The following is a 19330-nucleotide window of genomic DNA, read 5'->3' on the forward strand; positions in this document are numbered from 1 at the left end:
GGGGCAGGGGCGGGGGGGAGGGGAGCATAAATTCAGGTGTGACCAAGATTCACCAGGTTTTCACTCCGTTGACAACTGGGAAAGAAACTGGGCTTGGGAGGGTAGGGGGGGTGGGGGGGAAAATGGGATGGAGGCAGAGTTAGCGGACGCTTCTTCTGCCCACCTCACTGGAGCGCCAGCATTGGGGCTGCATGTCTGGAGTCACTCCCCGGGAAGTCAGCCCAAAGCGGTGGGATGACATCTGCTGAGAGGAGTTGAGGGTCTTGCCCAGACCGGGTAAGAACGGCAGGTCTCCTTTCCTAAAGGCATTAGTGAACCAGCTGAGCTTTTAATGCCATCCCACAGCTTCCTGGTCACTTTTTACTGATACTGGCAGCATTCTATTTCCAGAATTTAAAAAAAAAACTGTATTCAAATTCTCAGACTGCCGTTATGGGATTTGAACTCATGTTCTCTGGATTATTAATCTCGATTTCTGGGTTACTATTGCAGTAAGATAACTACAACACAATGAGAAGGGATTTATAGTTGAAATCCCTCCCACTCCTGCTCATTATTGTGACCGTTGACCATCCCAAACCCCACAGATTAATTTATTGTAAAGAAGAAGTGTGCCTCCACTTCGCATACTCTGGCCCCAGCCGTGTCCCACCTCCACCCAGGGTGGGCTCCCTGGGGCAGGCGGGAATACCAGCAACAGGCCGACAAGAACATTGCACTGAGGCCGAGCCTGGGAAACCCTCCCGGGGCAGCTAGGGCCACAAGCACCCTGGTGGAAAGGCCGCACCCCCACAGTGCTGGTGGGTTTCCTGTCAAGAGAAGCATCGAGACTGTGCACTCTCTTGTATGTAATAACTCCGGACTCTGTGTTAGAGTCATAGAGTCATTACAGCACAGAGGGAAGCCATTTGGCCCAATGAGTCCATGCCGGCTCTCTGTAGAGCAATCCAATCAGTCCCATTCCCCCGCTCTATCCCCATAGCCCTGCAAGTTTACCTCCCTCGAGCAACCACCCAATTTCCCTATGATATGTGTAATATCTTACACATTACATACTCCAACTTGTCTGTTATCCTACATGTTACATACACCAGCCCGTGTGTTATCCGATATGTTACATACTCCAGGTTGTGTGTTATCCTACGTGTTACATGCAACAGCTCATGAGTTATCCGACATGTTACATACACCAGCAAGTGTGTTATTCGACATGTTACATACAGCAGCTTGTGTGTTATCCTACATGTTACATACTCCAGTTCGTGTTTTATCCTATGTGTTACATACACCAGCCCGTGTGTTATCCTATGTGTTACATACACCAGCCCGTGTGTTATCCTACTTGTTACATACTCCAGTTCGTGTGTTATCCTACGTGTTACATACACTAGCCCGTGTGTTATCCTACATGTTACATACTCCAGCCTGTGCATTATTCTGTATGTTATACACTCCACCCTGTACATTATCTATATATACTCTATCTTAAATTCAGGCCTTGTGTCATGTATTCAACCAACATTGTAACCCATGTATAAACTGACCTAAGTTGTACACCGTGAGAACACTGACCACTAGGTGGGAGACACTCCTAACCTAGACCTTCAGGTATAAAAGGGGAAGCTCCACACCTTCATCACTTGAGTGCTAAGGAATAAAGGACAGGTCACAGACTGACCTTCTCTCAAGCATGGGCCTCGTGTGCATTTATACTGTGTAGTAAGGACGTATCAATGGCGACAAGAAACTGGGATTTAAACCACGCGAGCATGGCCACGAGCAGAACAGACAAGAGGTACTGTGTTAAGGAATGGTTGGGACAGAGATTCAACATTGTTAAAGCAGCACACTGTTCTCCAGGCAGACAAGGGCAGTCAGGCATGCCCCAACATGTAGTCGAACCGAGAGGGGGAGTTCGACAGAGACAATGGCAAGCTGAACAGCGATTCACGCCATTGCAAGGGACAATGCGGCCAGTAATGGGGCCATCAACACCTGTTAATGGTGCACTCAAGGACAATAACAGGGGCAGTCAGGGACGAACGACTGGCAAGGGACCTTTTGTTTCAAACCGCAACTCATGCTGGAGGCGTGGAGGCATACATTCAGCCGGAGTTTGCAGAGATGAGCAAAATACCTGCAGAAATTGCAGAAATGGACACTGGGTGAAATCGCTGGTAGCTGAAGTTCAGCAAGTTCATGTGGAGCACGTATACAGTTCATACACCAGGACGCCGCCGATAATGATGAAAGTGCTCCTCAATGGCATCCCAGTATCAATGGAGTTAGACACGGGTGCCAGCCAGTCCCTGATGGGTATCAAACAGTTCAAAAAGTTGTGGGCATCCAAGGCCAGGAGGCCAAAATTACCGGCGATTGACGCACAGCTATGGACATACACAAAGCAGATCATTCCGGTGCTAGGCAGCGCCACGGTAGTCATCACCCACAAAGATTCGGAGAACAGGTTGCCACTCTGGATTGTCCCAGGGGACGGTCCCGCACTACTGGGGAGGAGTTGGCTTGCTGTCATGAACTGGAAATGGGGCGATGTCAATGCAATTTCCTCTGTGGAGCGAGTATCATGCTCACAGGTCCTGGACAAATTTGACTCGTTATTTCAACCCGGCATTGGCACTTTCATGGGGACCAAGGTAGTGATTCACATAAACCCGGATCCCAGGCCAGTACACCACAAGGCCCGAGCGGTGCCGTACGTGATGCGGGAAAAGATAGAAGGCGAATTGGACCGCCTGTTGAGGGAAGGCATCATCTCGCCAGTCGAATTCAGTGACTGGGCGAGCCCGATTGTGCCGGTGCTCAAGGCGGATGGGTCGGTCAGGATATGTGGCGATTACAAGGCCACCATCAATCGGGTGTCACTCCAAGACCAGTACCCGCTACCGAGAGCGGAGGACCTCTTTGCGACGCTATCCGGTGGCAAACTTTTTTCAAAATTGGACCTGACCTCAGCTTACATGACCCAGGAGCTGGCGAGTGAGTCGAAGAAGCTGACCACCGTCACGACACACAAGGGATTGTTGAGTACAACAGATGTCCGTTCGGGATTCGCTCGGCCGCAGCGATCTTCCAAGAAAATATGGAAAGCCTCCTCAAGTCGATTCCAGGGACGGTGGTTTTTCAGGACGACATCCTCATTATGGGTTACGATACTGAAGAACACCTCCACAACCTGGAGGAGGTGCTACGCAGACTGGACCGGGTAGGTCTGCGACTGAAAAAGACGAAGTGCGCCTTCCTAGCTCCAGAGTTAGAATTCCTGGGGATGAGGGTAGCAGCAGATGGGATCAGCCCGACTGCATCCAAGACGGAAGCGATCCAGAGAGCACCCAGACCCCGTAACACGACGGAGCTGCGTTCGTTCCTGGGGCTCCTGAACTATTTTGGTAACTTTCTTCCCAAATTGAGCACGCTGCTCGAGCCGCTACACGTGCTCCTATGCAAAGGTCGCGAATGGGTCTGGGGGGACAGCCAGGAAAGGGCTTTTAATAGAGCACGCAATTTGTTATGTTCCAACAATCTGTTAACGCTATATGACCCATGTAAGAAACTTGTGTTAACATGCGATGCGTCGTCCTATGGTGTCGGGTGTGTGTTGCAGCATGTCAATGCCAAGGGTCAGTTACAGCTGGTAGCTTATGCCTCCAGGAGTCTGTCCCAGGCAGAAAGGGGCTACGGGATGGTAGAAAAGGAGGCGCTCCCATGTGTATATGCGGTAAAGAAAATGCACCAGTACCTGTTTGGCAGGAAATTTGAGCTGGAGACAGATCACAAACCCCTAACGTCCCTTTTGGCCGACAACAAGGCCATAAATGCAAACGCCTCGGCCCGCATACAGAGGTGGGCACTCATGTTAGCTGCCTATGACTACACAATTCGGCACAGACCGGGCATCGAAAACTGCGCCGATGCACTCAGCAGGCTCCCACTAGCCACCACTGAGGGGGCTACCGAGCATGGTGCTGAGATGGTCATGGCTGTTGAAGCTTTCGGAAGCGAAGGCTCACCCATGACAGCCCGTCAGATTAAAGTCTGGACAAATAGAGACGCGCTATTGTCTCTAGTCAAGAAATGTGTCCTGAATGGGGACTGGGCAGCCACGTACAGGGCATGCCCTGAGAAATTTAAACCATTTCACAGGCGCAAGGATGAACTCTCGATTCAGGCCGATTGCCTACTGTGGGGAAACCGCGTAGTCATGCCCCAGATGGGCAGAGAGGTGTTCATCAGAGAACTCCACAATGGGCACCCGGGCATTGTCACGATGAAGGCAATTGCCAGGTCACACGTTTGGTGGCCAGGGATAGACGCAGATCTGGAACTTTTTGTTCGCAGGTGCAACACGTGTGGTCAGCTGGGCCATGCGCCCAGGGAAGCCCCCCTTAGCCCCTGGCCATGGCCCGCCAAGGCCTTTCATGGGGAAAATGTTTTTGGTTGTAGTAGACGCCTACTCCAAATGGATCGAGTGTGACATTTTAAATTCAAGCACATCCTCAACCACGGTAGAAAGTCTACGGGCAATGTTCGCTGCCCACGGTCTACCGGACATCTTGGTCAGCGACAATGGCCCGTGCTTCACAAGCACTGAATTCCAGGACTTCATGGCAGGCAATGGAATTAACCATGTCAGAACGGCACCGTTCAAGCTGGCCTCAAACGGCCAGGCAGAACGAGCAGCGCAGATAATCAAACAGGGGATGCTCAGATTCCAAGGGGGTTCCCTACAAACCCGCTTATCACGTCTCCTGTTGGCCTATAGATCCCGACCACACTCGCTCACAGGGGTTCCACCCGCAGAGCTACTAATGAAAAGGACGGTCAAAACCCGATTATCCCATATACACCCCACCATGAAAGAAATTGTCGAGAGCAGGCGCCAGTCACAATATCGCTACCATGACAGGAATGCGAGGACGCGATGTATTGATGTAAATGATCCTGTTTTTGTCCTCAACTACGCTGCAGGGCCCAAATGGCTCGCAGGCACTGTGGTTGCCAAAGAGGGAAATAGGATTCTGGTAGTTGAACTTACCAATGGACAAATCTGCCGCAAACATGTGGATCAAACAAAAAGGAGGTTCAGCAACCCCATAGACGAAGCAGAGGAAGAACACGATATAGAGTTCACTCCACCACAGGTGACCGAACACCGGAACCAAAGGGAGGAGAGCCCAGTCACTGTGGGCAGTCCGGACAGGCCTGAGGCACTGCAAACAGCAGACACTCAGGCCAGCGCCCAACAACCGGAGCCCCAACTCAGGCGCTCTACAAGGGAGCGTAAACCACCAGAGAGACTTAACCTGTGATCCCAATAAGGCTTTGGGGGGGGAGGTGATGTCATGTATTCAACCAGCATTGTAACCCATGTATAAACTGACCTAAGTTGTACACCGTGAGAACACTGACCACTAGGTGGGAGACACTCCTAACCTGGACCTTCAGGTATAAAAGGGGAAGCTCCACCCACCTTCATCACTTGAGTGCTAAGGAATAAAGGACAGGTCACAGACTGACCTTCTCTCAAGCATGGGCCTCGTGTGCATTTATACTGTATAGTAAGAACGTATCATCAGCAAATGACGATTTTGAGTGAGTCACATATCCAATAACCCCAATTCCCAATAGCTCCAACCACCAACTTTGATAATAAAAGTTCCATCAACACCTGCCCAGTCTCTAAACTCTAATCTTTCCTGTTTGGAGATAATTATATTACAAGATAATAATCATCAGTATGAGAATATTAGGTCAGAATGATTGAACAAGGTTCTGTCCATGTGCCATGTGTCACTGCAGGCACATAGGTAATTAGAAGTGACAGTGGCCTATTGCAGGGGTTAACACAGCATGAAAATGCCAGTGTCAATTCTCATTAAATGCTCAAGCATATATCATTTCATTAACAACATCAGAGCTAAAGGCTTCAAACCTTCAAAGCTTTGTTCCCCTGGGATTCAAGCTTCCTTGTGTTGCGATATTGGCAGAAGGTCAAGTTATCGGGTACAACCCAACAAATTCCAACCAACCAGCAGACAATGCAACGGGTCAATATCAAACCAAGAATTACATTGAACTTCAGGCCCAATTTTAACTCTCGGTGGATTCCCCGCTCAGGCCAGAGTTAAAACTACAGTCGGGTGTCAGTGATGTCATCGGGCCGCAACATGCATATGTAAAGAAGGCTCCGGGCGCCTGTCCTTGACGCCTGCTCAGGAGAGATGTTTTTTTTTAAATGATTCATTCCTGGGATGTGGACATCGTTGGCAAGGCCAATATTTATTGCCCATTCCTAATTGCCCTTGAGAAAATGGTGGTGAGCCGCCTTGAACCGCTGCAGTCCGTGTGGTGGAGGTACTCCCACAGTGCTATTAGGGAGGGAGTTTCAGGATTTTGACCCAGCGACGATGAAGGAATGGCGATATATTTCCAAGTCAGGATGATGTGTGACTGGGAGGGGAATTTGCAGGTGATGGTGTTCCCATGTGTCTGCTGCCCTTGTCCTTCTAGGTGGTAGAGGTCGTGGGTTTGGGAGGTGCTGCTGAAGAAGCCTTGGCGAGTTACTGCAGTGCATCTTGTAGATGGTACACACTGCAGCCACGGTGCACCGGTGATGCAGGGGGTGAATGTTTAAGGTGGTGGATGGGGTGCCAATCAAGTGGGCTGCTTTGTCCTGGATAATGTTGAGCTTCTTGAGTGTTGTTGGAGCTGCACTCATCCAGGCAAGTGGAGAGTATTCCATCACATTCCTGACTTGTGCCTTGTCGATGGTGGGGAGTCAGGAGGTGAGACACTCACTGCAGAATACCCAGCCTCTGACCTGCTGTTGTAGCCACAGTATTTATGTGGCTGGTCCAGTTAAGTTTCTGATCAATGGTGACCCCCAGGATACTGATGTTGGAAGTTTCGGTGATGGTAATGCCGTTGAATGTCAAGGGCGGTGGTTAGACTCTCGCTTGTTGGAGATAGTTATTGCCTGGCACTTGTCTGGCGTGAATGTTACTTGCCACTTAAGATTGCAGATGTTGGGTTCATGGCGGCTTTCGGGCTGGCAAGAGCCAGGGCAATTTCTAACTGGTATCTGCTGAGTGGGGAGGGTAAAAATCACCTCTGTCACAACCAAAACCGACTATTCATCCCAATTGATCTGTGCCAGTGCTTATGCTCCACACGAGCCTCGTCCCACTCTACCTTATCTCACCCAATCAACATGCCCTTATATTCCTTGCTGGCTCACGTACTTATGTAGCCTCCTCTTAAATGGAACCATTGCAGCTGGATTGCTGAAAAGAATATGTAGTGGGTTTCATTAACTCCAAATTCTGAGTGTAATAACCAGAAAGTAAGCAAGAGGTTTACTGAGTACCTGAGTTGGATAAGAAGGAGTATTCTAGTACGAGAGGTACAATACTGAGCTTTTTCTACTTCTGAGGGATTCTGACCCAGCAGTAGTTACGTAGGGTTGAATCTCTGTGAGAGGGGCAGTGCATATCTGCAGGGAACAGTAGTTCCTGTGTTATCTGCCCTCGCCCCATTCTAGGTTAAAATATCCACCCATGGAGCAGAAAGCGAGCCTTCTGAACAATTCTTTACAGCTACTGGGGAAATCTTTTGTTGAAAGTTGCGGTCTGATCCGCAGAATATTCCTGATGACTAAATTTCAGCAGCGGGGAAAATGATAAAATAGGAAGGCAGAATTGATGACCAAGTCACTGTGTGCATGAAGCAATCATAAGCTAGGGGCAAGTTAAAGTAACCCGTCCATTGGGAAACTGATGAGATCGCGTGCAAGCCCGATTTTACAACCCGCCCGATTTTCCCTGTTGAAGTCAACTTGATAATATTGATCCGGGTGTAAATCCGGCACTTCACCCGATCCCATGGGATTCCCACCCGGCGAGGTAGGTTAGAATGATTCCCAGCGCGGTGATTGCAGGCCTCACCCAATCAAATCCCGAAGGCTGAAATCAGACCCTCGAGCATCAAGGCCGGCGAGCATACACAAAACAAAGACAATGTGTGCTAAGCCTGACCTGGGAGTTTGGCAGTGAGTGTCTGAAATGTCCCCTTCCCTCACTTTCAGGATAACATCCCTCGCTTTCAGGAGCACAGAAAACATGTGAAGATATTTACGCAAAAAGCTCAGTCTAACCTAGTTGATCTTAAAGGTAGAAAGACTTGGATTTATATAACACTTTTCATGACCACCAGACGTCCCAAAGCACTTTATAGCCAATTAAGTACTTTTGAAGAGTAGTCACTGTTGTAATGTCGGAAACGCAGCTGGATATCAGTTGAGTCAGGGGGTGAAATTGCTGTGCGCCCCGATTGTGGGCAGTAACCTACCCCGGCGCGGAGATCCTGTCCCGGCCGCTGAATTGGGCTTACCACCCCTCAAAGGAAGTGGAGCTCCAATCTCCTGTGCTCCACTTCCTGTAGGGACGGAACCAGCAGCGCTAAGGGGGCCTGATCGGGTGCGCTACACCGATGCTCCACATAGTGTTAATGCGTTTCAATGCCCCTCCCCTTTGCTTCAAGGGAGAGCCGCTGCACACTCGGCAATACCTCTGGTGGCCTCCACTGGACCACCAGGCCAGCGTGGTACTAGGGCTGCAGCCCGGCCCCCAAAACAATGGCGGCCTGGACCATGCTGGGAGCCATTCTGGGACCCGAGCGGAGAGTCAGCGAAACTTTACAAATGGCTGCGCGGGGCGCTGGTGACCTCCCCTTTAACGTCCGCACCCGCTTGCGCCAGCCTCGCATGGCACGAGGCAATATACCCCGCGGGGCGGAAAGGAGTCGTCGCGTGGCGCTGAGGTGTCGCTGCGCACAGCAATAACGGCATTCGCCGGTTGCGCGGCTGCCGGGACGCTGCCATGACAGTGCCTCCTCAAACTCCCGGGCAATTCCCCGGAGACGGTAGCGCCTTCCCCCCCCCCTCCGCACCCCCGGAGACACTAATGGGAGTCGCAAAAAGAGGCAATTTTGCCCCCCCCCCCCCAGTCTCTTCTATAATACTTAGTCTTGAGTATTCGGCCCAAACGTGCCAGTCAGTTCCCCCGGCCCAGTTACTACACCGTCTTTTCAGTAATTGGGGCTGCTTGTACCATATGCCATCCGCAGTGAAGGTATTGGGTGGGTAAACATCTCTAAGGCCTCTCCATGATGCAGCACCCAGAGTGCAAGATAGATCTAAATAAATAAGGCTATTGATCCAATTGATCATACCCTTCAAAGCACACCAACTATACAGTCTATAATAGCATCGGGGTAATTTTTTTCAGTAAGTCCAGTGGCCAAACATCAACTACCCTTCCTGATAACCCATTCTAGTTATCAATCACCCTCTATGTCAAGAAATAATTGTTGGCATCTTTCCAAAGCTTACTCTTCACAACCCTAAGGTTGTGCCCCCTTGCCCAGCTACCTTAAAAGATCTGAATGTATTGCTATAGTTTTAATTTCTCTGACCCATGAAGAGAAAAGGTACATGGGGGAAATCCAGAATGAGTCTGCTTCTAGAAACATAGGAAGGAATATAGGAATTGGAGGAAGCCATTCAGGTTCCCGGGCCTGTTCCACCTTCAATTAGATCACGGCTAATCTGTATCTTGACTCCATCAACCTGCCTTGGTTCCGTAACCTTTGATGAACAAAAAACAATCCATCTTGGTTTTGACAATTACAATTAACCCCCCAGCCTCAACAGCTTTTTGGGGGAGAGAGTTCCAGATTCCCACTACCCTTTGTGTGAAGAAAGGCTACCTGACAACACCTCTGAATGACCTCGTTCTAATTTTAAGGTTATGCCCCCTTGTTCTAGACTCCCCCGTCAGAGGAAATAGCTTCTCTCCAACTTCCCCATCATATCCTTTGATCATCTTAAACACACTCTGATTTCCTCTCTTCCCCATATGGAAGCACCTGGTTCCCATGTAATCTCAGCTCCCACCATTCAACAGCTGCTAGCTTGGTTCTAGATGTTATTGTACAATGTCCTACTGAACGTCTATTTGTTGGTTCAGTTCGGGTCTGCTACATAGTTGAGATATATTTTATCACGACCAGTGGAACACCTGTATGGAGACATCCACAGTATCAAACTAAAGCGACACGCCACGGTTGTCAAGGTATCCGATCATTTGTCTGATCTTCAGATCTATGTTAAACAATGAGTTGGCTCCAACATAAATGGTGAGTAAATGCACTGTGTGTTGTGGAGCTGAGCCATATAAACCAGAGACCTTGGGTTTGATCCCTGGTTTAATATTGACTGGGCCACATATATTATAATTGTCCTCAGTGCTTTTGAGCAAAGGAGAGGAAAAAATGAGCCGCAGTTCCCATTCCCGGCTCATTATCTCGTGGCTCATTCTGGAAAGCGGGGAGGTGTGGATACTTCAGTGAGAACGTGGGATCACAGAGGATATATGGCACAGAAACAGGCCATTCGGCCCAATCAGTCCATGCCGGCGTTTATGCTCCACTCGAGCCTTCTCCTGTCTGTCCACATTGTAGGATTTGGCCGGTGCCAACATCAGTGTGTGTATGGGCCGGTAGGATTTTTGGACTTTTAAAATGGATCTGTACCCTTTTATAATGGAGATGCACATGGGCTGCATTTCAAAATGGAGTTTGGACTTTTGGACTTTAAAGGGACTAATATTTGGTTTCTGTGAAGTATAGCAAGAGCTGTCTGTCTTTCGGGTTGCCATGGGACCAGTCTCAATGCTGATGTCACAAAAGGCAGGAGCCTTTTCATTTTGAACTTTTTGAGATTTACGGAACAACACCTTTTGTCCATGGAGCCGGGATGTCTGGATGGACAATGAGGTTTGCAGGCCAAACGTAACACCTCTGGACTCTTTCAATGAAGGAGCAGACAAAAACTCAACAAACAGTTAGCACTTCGAGAACTGCTCATCTACAGAAATGGCCTACCATTGTGTTCATCGAGATGACCAATCCAGGACAGAGACATCACCAGGAAGACCAACTAGTGTCACTGTGACCATGGTAACCAGGAATCATCCAGCCAGTTTTGTATATTATACGGGGTATAAATATGCTGAACATTGGGGATTTAGGGCTTATTTTTCTCTACCATCTAGAATGGGGTTCCCCGCGTGGCTACGCATCCGTCAACTCTCCAGGAATGCCCAAAGTGAGTGCCTCGCCGTACCGCCTGAACGTAACTCTCTCGGCCCCATTGCATGGAATTTAGAAGAATGAGAGAGGATCTCATTGAAACATATAAAATTCTGACGGGATTGGACAGGTTAGATGCAGGAAGAATGTTCCCGATGTTGGGGAAGTCCAGAACCAGGGGTCACAGTCTAAGGATAAGGGGTAAGCCATTTAGGACCGAGATGAGGAGAAACCTCTTCACTCAGAGAATTGTGAACCTGTGGAATTCTCTACCACAGAAAGTTGTTGAGGCCAGTTTGTTCGATATATTCAAAAGGGAGTTAGATGTGACCCTTACGGCTAAAGGGGTCAAGGGGTATGGAGAGAAAGCAGGAATGGGGTACTGAAGTTGCATGATCAGTCATGATCATATTGAATGGTGGTGCAGGCTCGAAGGGCCGAATGGCCTACTCCTGCACCTATTTTCTATGTTTCTATACCTGTTAGGCACAGTTTTGTATTTAGAATCGAATGGACCCAGAGACGTGTGAATCAATGACAAGGGCTGGTAATTATATCCAGCATACACCTCTGGAAATTCCCAAAACTGCAAGCGTGTTTAGCTGCTGAGGAACTGCAAGTGTCCAAGATGCAGGCTAACATGTGTGTGTGTGAGAAGGCTTCCAAGTGTGGGTTCTGTCAAAACCAGGAGAGGGGTTTAGTTAGAAGGGTTGGTATTTAGTCTAAGGTTTTAAGCAAGTGTCCACAGTCACCTACTCTTTCAGCCGTAAGCAAGAGGAGTAGGGGTTGTCGTTTTGTGAGTGTAATAAAAGAAACCGTTTCATTTTGTCTGAGTCAATTATAATCTATCCATAGTAACTCCTTGGGTCCGAACTTGGGGTTTGTGAAGCTTGTGGTTCGCGGTATAATTTGGAAGACCAACCGCATGGCATCGGGCATAGGAGAAGATCTATCTGACCTTGGTCTCTCTCTCTCTCTCTCTCTGGGATTACCCACTAATCGACAGGCTAGGCAGGAACTATTGGCAAAAACTCCTGCCGTCCAAAGGGAAACAACCCAAACCGGGGAGTTTTAAAGCACGTGTCAACTCAAGGGAGAGTCACAGAGGCACACAAAACATCCTACAACATCTAACTCCATCAGCATAACTCTCTATTCCCTTCTCTCTCGTATGTTTATCTAGCCTCGCCTTAAATGCATCTATACTATTCGCTTTAACCACTCTCTGTGATAGCAAGTTCCACATTCTTGCTACTCTCTGGGTAGAGAAGTTTCTTCTTAATTCCCTATTTGATTTCTTGGTGACTATCTTATATTGATGGCCTCTAATTATGCTCTCCCCCCCCCCCCCCCAAGTGGAAACACTCTCTTTGTATCTACTCTATCAAAACTTTTCTTAATTTTAAAGACCTCAAATATGTCACCCCTCAACATTCTTTTTTTCAAGAGAAAAGAGAACCAGCCTGTTCATCCTTTCCTGATAGGTGTACCCTCGCATTTCTGGTATCATCCTTGTAAATCTTCTCTGCAACCTCTCCAGTTCCTCTACTTCTTTTATAATATGGTGACCAGAATTGTACACAGTACTCTTAAGTGTGGTCTAAGCAAGGTTTGATACAAGTCCAGCATAACTTCACTACTTTTCGATTCTATCCCTCTCGAAATAAACCCTAGTGCCTGGTTTGCTTTCTTTAATGGCCTTGGTAGCCTGAATCAGACGCAGCTGTGATAGCCTTCACGGTGATACAGCTCACCATCAAGGCAAACACACATAAACAAAGCCCACGGGACGAGTTATAAAATGGCCGCCAGCACAGGTCTCCCAATGAAAGGTCCATAATTGCGGCAGAGAAAGGAAGGCACTTGTAAAGGTAAAAAAACACATAAAATGGCTGCCACTTGTAATGAAGGCTTCTCACCTTGCACCTGCAGGTTGAGGAGAATGTCATCCAATCCCCAGTTGTTACTTGCCACGCAGTTATAGTACCCAGAATCCTCTGCTTTCACGGTGCGGATGACAAAGCTTCCATTGTTAAAGATGCTTCTGCGCCCATCGATCACAACAGGGCCCGGCGCTCCATTACTGAAGCAGAGAGGGCAAGTGTGTGAATCTGACCATACAACAGACAGCACATGTAACACAAACCAGGAGAGAGTTTGGTTCAGCTCACTGAAGTTAGTATATAGACTGCAGTTGAGGACTAAAGTAACTGAGTGCATCCGAGGGGAACAGGAACATAGTGGTTATGTTACTGGACGAGTAATCCAGTAGGCCTGGACTAATGATCTGGAGACATGAGTTCAAATCCCACCATGGCAGCTGCAGAATTTAGATTCAATTCATTAAATAAATCTGGAATTGAAAAGCTAGTGTCAATAATGGTGACCATGAAACGATCGGATTGTCATAGAAATCCATCTGGTTCATTAATGTCCTGAAGGGAAGGAAATCTGGGGCTAGAAATTGCCCTTTGCCCTGATTGGGGGCGGTACCCTTCTGGGGTCTGGACTTCCTGCACCCGGCACGGAATTGGGCCGTGTGCCCCTCAAAGGAAGTCCAGCGCCGCGCGGAGCAGGCCAGTGCTATGCAGATGCTCTACGTAGGGCTAACGCGCTAGAACACCTCTCCCCTTCCGTTAAATGGCAGGGCCGCTGTGTCCTCTGCAGGCCCTTTGGTGGCCGTCACTGGGCCACCAGGGTCACAATCGACCGGGCCAGCAGCCTGGAATCCAAGACGGAGTGCCGTGCTGCACGATAGCGGCCCGGTCGATGCGAGGGTCACCAAAGATGGCGGCTCGGGGCACTAAAGGCCTCCTCTTTAAGGAGCACATTGGCCACGGATAAGGGGTCGGCGCGCATGCTGATGACATCATCGCCGGTAGCACGCTGGCCGAGGCGCTAATCGCGGGGCGCGCTACTGGGACAGTTCCTGGGAGGTGGTAGCGCTCCCCCTCCCACGGGTGAAAATGGCGTGGGAGGGGGAGCGCTAACGGGGCTTTAAATAAGGGCAATTTCACCCCCCTGATGTCCTCATCTGGTCTGGCCTATATGTGACTCCAGACCCACAGCAATGTGATTGACTCTTAACTGCCCCTCTGAAATGGCCCAGCACGCCACTGAGTTGTACCAAACCGCTACAAGGAAGCATCAAGGACTGCAGCGATTCAAGAAGGAGGCTCACCACCACCTTCTCAAGGGCAATTAGGGATGGGCAATAAATGCTGGCTTTGACGTCCCATGAATGAGTAAAAGAATTATTAATGCATAAGTTCCTTTTAGGATACATGTGAATTTTGTTGGCCAGGAGGTTTTGGAAAGAGCTGCTCATAGCACTTTGGATATTAACTCGGAGGCAGGGAGGGAGGACAGCTTTGAGGCCGGGAAACAATGATACAGCTCACCATCAAGAAAGCACACATGTGTAAAGCCCACACGACGAGTTATAAAATGGTCACCAACGCAGGTCACCCAATCAACTCACCCCATCCCACCTCCATGAAAACCAGAGGTGGGAGGGTTGGAGGCGGGTTGGGATTGGGATTTTTTTATCTCAGTTTCCTGGCCACAGTGAGCCAGATTGAGAGGCAGGCTGGTTGTGGGGTGGGTAGGCCATCGGCACCAGGCCACAGCCGGGGAGGGGAGAGGAGGAAGAGAGGGGTCGGAAAGGCCAGAAAGGAGAAGGGGGGGAGATCGATGGGACAGAGAGAAGATCAAGGAATGGAGCAGAGGGGAGATCAGAGGCTAGAGGCAGGATTGGAGGCTGCAGCAGCGACAGGGAGAGATCGGAGGCCAGGATTGGGGGCAATCAGGGGAGATCGGAAAGGTCGAGGGGAGGGGGTGTCTCCGATTGCAGGGGGTCGGTGAGGCAGGTAAACTGGATACAGCAGATAAGTGGAAAGGCATTTAACCTCCTGGATCCAGCAGTCCTCGCCTCCCGTTAGCCACCGGGTTTCTGGAGGCCTGGAAAACTCGGCCGTCCAGGGTTAAAGTTAAAATGATGGTTCAATACAGCTTCATTATAATATTTAAATTGCCAACCCGCCTCCTGGGAGCTGGTTGGTTGTCCTCCCCAACCCCTCCGGCACCCCATCCCACCTCCATGAAAACCAGAGATGGGCGGATTGGTGACAGGTTGGGGTGGGTGGGGACAGGATTCATATTTTTAAATAATTTAACATCCCACCTGGCCCAAACCCACCCATTTTTTGGGGGGGTTTGAAATTTGCTTGTTAATGAAGAAATCCTAAATCAGAACACTAAGACCAGTTTAGTGCCAGCCACTTGAGATGTGTACAGATGAATGTGGGCCTTGATTTAACTTGATACGTGATGCCCAAGGTTTCATAAAATGCATCTGAGTGGCTCAGGAAGACAATAAGCTCGACTGTTCTAGGGAGACTCATTGTGTAAGGATGTGTATTTGCACAGTTCTCATCACCTTAACCCCCCAGGGTGCACAAACATGCTGTACCACCCACGTACTTCCTTTGTTGTGGTTTCATACCTGATTTGTTAAAAAGAAAGACTTGCATTTATATAGTGCCTTTCACGACCACCGGACGTCTCAAAGCGCTTTACAGCCAATGAAGTACTTCTGAAGTGTAGTCACTGTTTTAATGTGGGAAACGCGGCAGCCAATTTGCGCACAGCAAGCTCCCACAAACAACAACGTGATGATGACCAGATAATCTGCTTTTTTTTTGTTATGTTGATTGAGGGATAAATATTGCCCAGGACACCGGGGATAACTCCCTTGCTCTTTTTCGAAATAGTACCATGGGATCTTTTGCATCCACCTGAGAGGGTAGATGGGGCCTCGGTTTAATTGCTCGTCTGAAAGATGGCACCTCCGACAGCTCAGCGCTCTCTTGTCACTGCGCTGGAGTGTCAGCCTAGATTTACGTGCTCAAGTCCCCGGAGTGGGTCCTGAACAGGGGCTCCAGTGTTCAAGTGCAGATTGAAGCAAACTGTTTGGAAGCTGGAGCTGCCTACACAAGGCACAGTCTCCCCGTTTACCTGTTCTTCATCCATTTGACTGTGGGGGCCGGGTCTCCCACCGCTTTGCAGGGCAGCACGATATCCCGCATCCATGGTGTCGTCACGGTGCCGCTGAATGTTAGGATCCGGGCCGGTGCTGATAACAAGCACAACAGCAAGGGTTAAAATCTCAACCTCAGCTTCCGGCCTTTCAAATACCATAGAGTGAAGGTGGATGGCGGGGGAGTGGGGAGGTGGGGGAGGGGGGAGGGGGGGAGGGCAGGGAAGGAATAAACAACATCAGGACAATTAAATGGTCTCGAAATGCATCTTCTTGGCAACCCGAGATCTTATCGTTGTCAATCAAATTGATTGAAGCGAATTACTGCAATGGAGCCCAAAGTGGTCCAAAAGTACTAAAATCTTTCCTAAAGTCTGCAATGTACTAAAATGAAAGGTGTGTATCGTGTACAGGGGTGCCTTAAAATCCAATGGTGTAGAGTATAAATGTGAAATATGCACCAGGACATTAAGGAGAATAAATCACTTCTCAATTTCTTGCCCGCGTGGGTAGGGTAATATCCGGCTTTCCTGCCACGTACAGACTTTAAGCACAGAGGGTGGGGTGTCATATTTACAAATTACGGACAACAAAAGAAAGTAAGAAATCTTGGAATCGTACAGCACCGAGTGTTACTGTGGGGGTTTGGTCAGACAGCGGAAGGATTAAATATCGCAGTGCCGCTTGGAGACTTTGGCTTGGAAATTCTTTAAAAAACATTTATAACAAGTTTAATTTCTATTAGTGTATTTATGTGAGGTGTTTTTTAAAAGTTTTATGTAGTGTTTATGCATTTTGGGGTTTTTCTCATTCATAGTAACAGGAGATTCGCAACTTATGGATCTCCTATTACTATGAATGAGAAAATAATTACCTGTGATTGGGTGTCCAGGCTTACGTGACTCCTGCGGACGTTCCAACGTGAACGCGCTGCGATGCGCAGTCACGAGGCCTCCGGACCGGGATTTCAAGCGGGCGCAGCAGCTTAAGGTAAGTGCGCATTTTCTGCCCTTTCTACAGTGGTTTGCCCGCGGGAAGACCGCGAGAGGAATTTCTGGGCCATTACCTTTGGCGAACGGCTCCACAGTAATGATCTCACTGGAGTTCCCCCTTCCGGCTGCGGTGATAGCAACCACCCAGATGCTGTACTGGCGGTTCTGGCTGAGGTTGGGAATGCGGTAATAGAATGCGTCTGGTGAGGCTTCAAATTCGCTGATCACCTAGGAAGGAAAACAAGGATACTTACTGGGTGCCACAGTGAAACCCAAGATCCATTCAGGCTCCGTTACCTGTCAATCAATCCAAAAGATCATTTTATGCAGCAATAGGATCTCTCGTCCGAACCCACGTGTCACAGGTGATGAAAAAGGAGAACAACAACATGCATTTATATAGCACCTTTAAACATAGTAAAACGACCCAAGGCACTTCACAGGAGCGATATAAATAAAATTTGACACCGAGCCACATAAGGAGACAAATAAGGAACCACAAAAAGCTTGGTCAAAGAGTTTGGTTTTAAAGAGCATATTAAAAGAGGAAAGAGAGGCAGAGAGTCGGAGAGGTTTAGGCAGGGAATTCTTGAGCTTAGGGCCGAGGCAACAGAAGGCATGGATGCCAATGGTGGAGCGATTATAATCGGGGATGCTCAAGTGGAGAATTAGAGGAGCGCAGAGATCTTGGACGTTGTGTGGCTGGAGGAGATTACAGAGATAGGGATGGGGAGGGATTTGAAAACAAGGATGAGAATTTTAAAATCGAGGCGACTTAACCGGGAGTCAATGTAGGTCAGCGAGCACAGGGGTGATGGGTGAGCGGGACTTGGTGCAAGTTAGGACACGAGCATCAGAGTTTTGGATCATCTCTAGTTTATGCAGGGTAGAATCTGGAAGGCCAGCCAGGAGTGCGTTGGAATAGTTAAGTCCAGAACATTTGATTCTGGAGGGTCCTGGTGTACAGATTGTTTGTAGATCAACATTTTTTTTGCTGTTGAATGGGAAAGTCTAAGGCCAATGATTCCTGCTTGGGCTAAGTCCTCACCCTCTGGCCATGAACTTGAGATCAGTCATTGTCATCATAGGCGGTCCCTCGAATGAGGATGACTTGCTTCCACATGGGTTCACAGATGTTTCAATGAAGGACCTGATATTCCAGTCCTGAACTCCAGGGGTGGAAGATGCCTCTGCGTGGATTTTTTTGACATGTGGTGACCGTTGCACATCTGCCACCACACGGGCTTAACAGAGCTAGGCCTTTATCCAGTGGCAAGGTTTAACCAGGACGACGGAAACCTGCTCTGCTGCACGGACCGAGTGTGCACACATATCGCAGTGTGGGCTGGCCCGTGCTGCCCCTGGGCCCTCGGCTCTTCTGGGCACCATATCCTCATCCACCCCGACCTTCCCGCTCCTCCCCTGTACCAGGCCTCCGCTGACGTTCCAAGCGGCGACTTGGGTTTTGATGATGTCACACAGTCGCCCACTTTGAAGCCATCGCACACTTGTAGCAGCTTGCACTGGAAGCTGCAGTGGTATGCTCGTTTATCCTCGCGACCTGCGGTGGTGTTCTCTCGCAGGTCGGGGTGGCCTACTGCACTAGGCGTGTCAGTCCAGACCCCACGATCAGTACAACGATCATCAATGACAAGGAAATAACATCCAGCAAATACCTAGATTAACAGGCTGGGGCTCCATTCTCCAGAAAAAGGAGATACCTAATAGAAGTCTTTAAAATTCTGAAGGGGTACGATAGGGCAGATGTAGAGAAGCTGTTTCCACGTGGGGGAGTCCATGGGTCATAAATATAAGATAGTCATTACTAAGTCCAATAAGGAATTCAGGAGAAACTTCCTAACCGAGAGAGTGGTGAGAATGTGGTACTCGTGACCACAAGGAGCAGTTGAGGTGAATAGCATAGATGCATTTAAAGGAAAGCTAACGAAGTACATAAGGGAGAAAGGAATAGAAGGTTATGCTGAGAGGGTTGGATTATGTCGGGTGGAAGGAGGGTTGAGCATAAACAACCGCATGGACCTGTTAGGCCGAATGGCATGTTTCTGGGCTGTACATTCGATTTAATTCTATGGAATGATGCTGGACGGTGTAATATAGTTCCACCTAGTGGGCT

At 48.9% G+C, this 19330-nt stretch overlaps 1 protein-coding gene across 1 annotated transcript in view; it reads right to left on the minus strand.

Moving 5' to 3' along the window:
- The window catches only part of LOC139276218 (cell adhesion molecule DSCAM), a 699015-nt gene that overhangs the window by 111659 nt on the left and 568026 nt on the right, over positions 1–19330 (minus strand). Inside the window, exons 20-22 of the mRNA XM_070893864.1 lie at positions 17271–17424; positions 16183–16300; positions 13086–13249 (exon numbers count right to left, since the gene is read on the minus strand). Of these exons, the coding sequence (XP_070749965.1) occupies positions 13086–13249; positions 16183–16300; positions 17271–17424 (436 nt within the window). The remainder of the gene's footprint in view (positions 1–13085; positions 13250–16182; positions 16301–17270; positions 17425–19330) is intronic.

Source organism: Pristiophorus japonicus, chromosome 11, assembly GCF_044704955.1.
Source record: "Pristiophorus japonicus isolate sPriJap1 chromosome 11, sPriJap1.hap1, whole genome shotgun sequence".
Classification (NCBI taxonomy): domain Eukaryota; kingdom Metazoa; phylum Chordata; class Chondrichthyes; family Pristiophoridae; genus Pristiophorus; species Pristiophorus japonicus.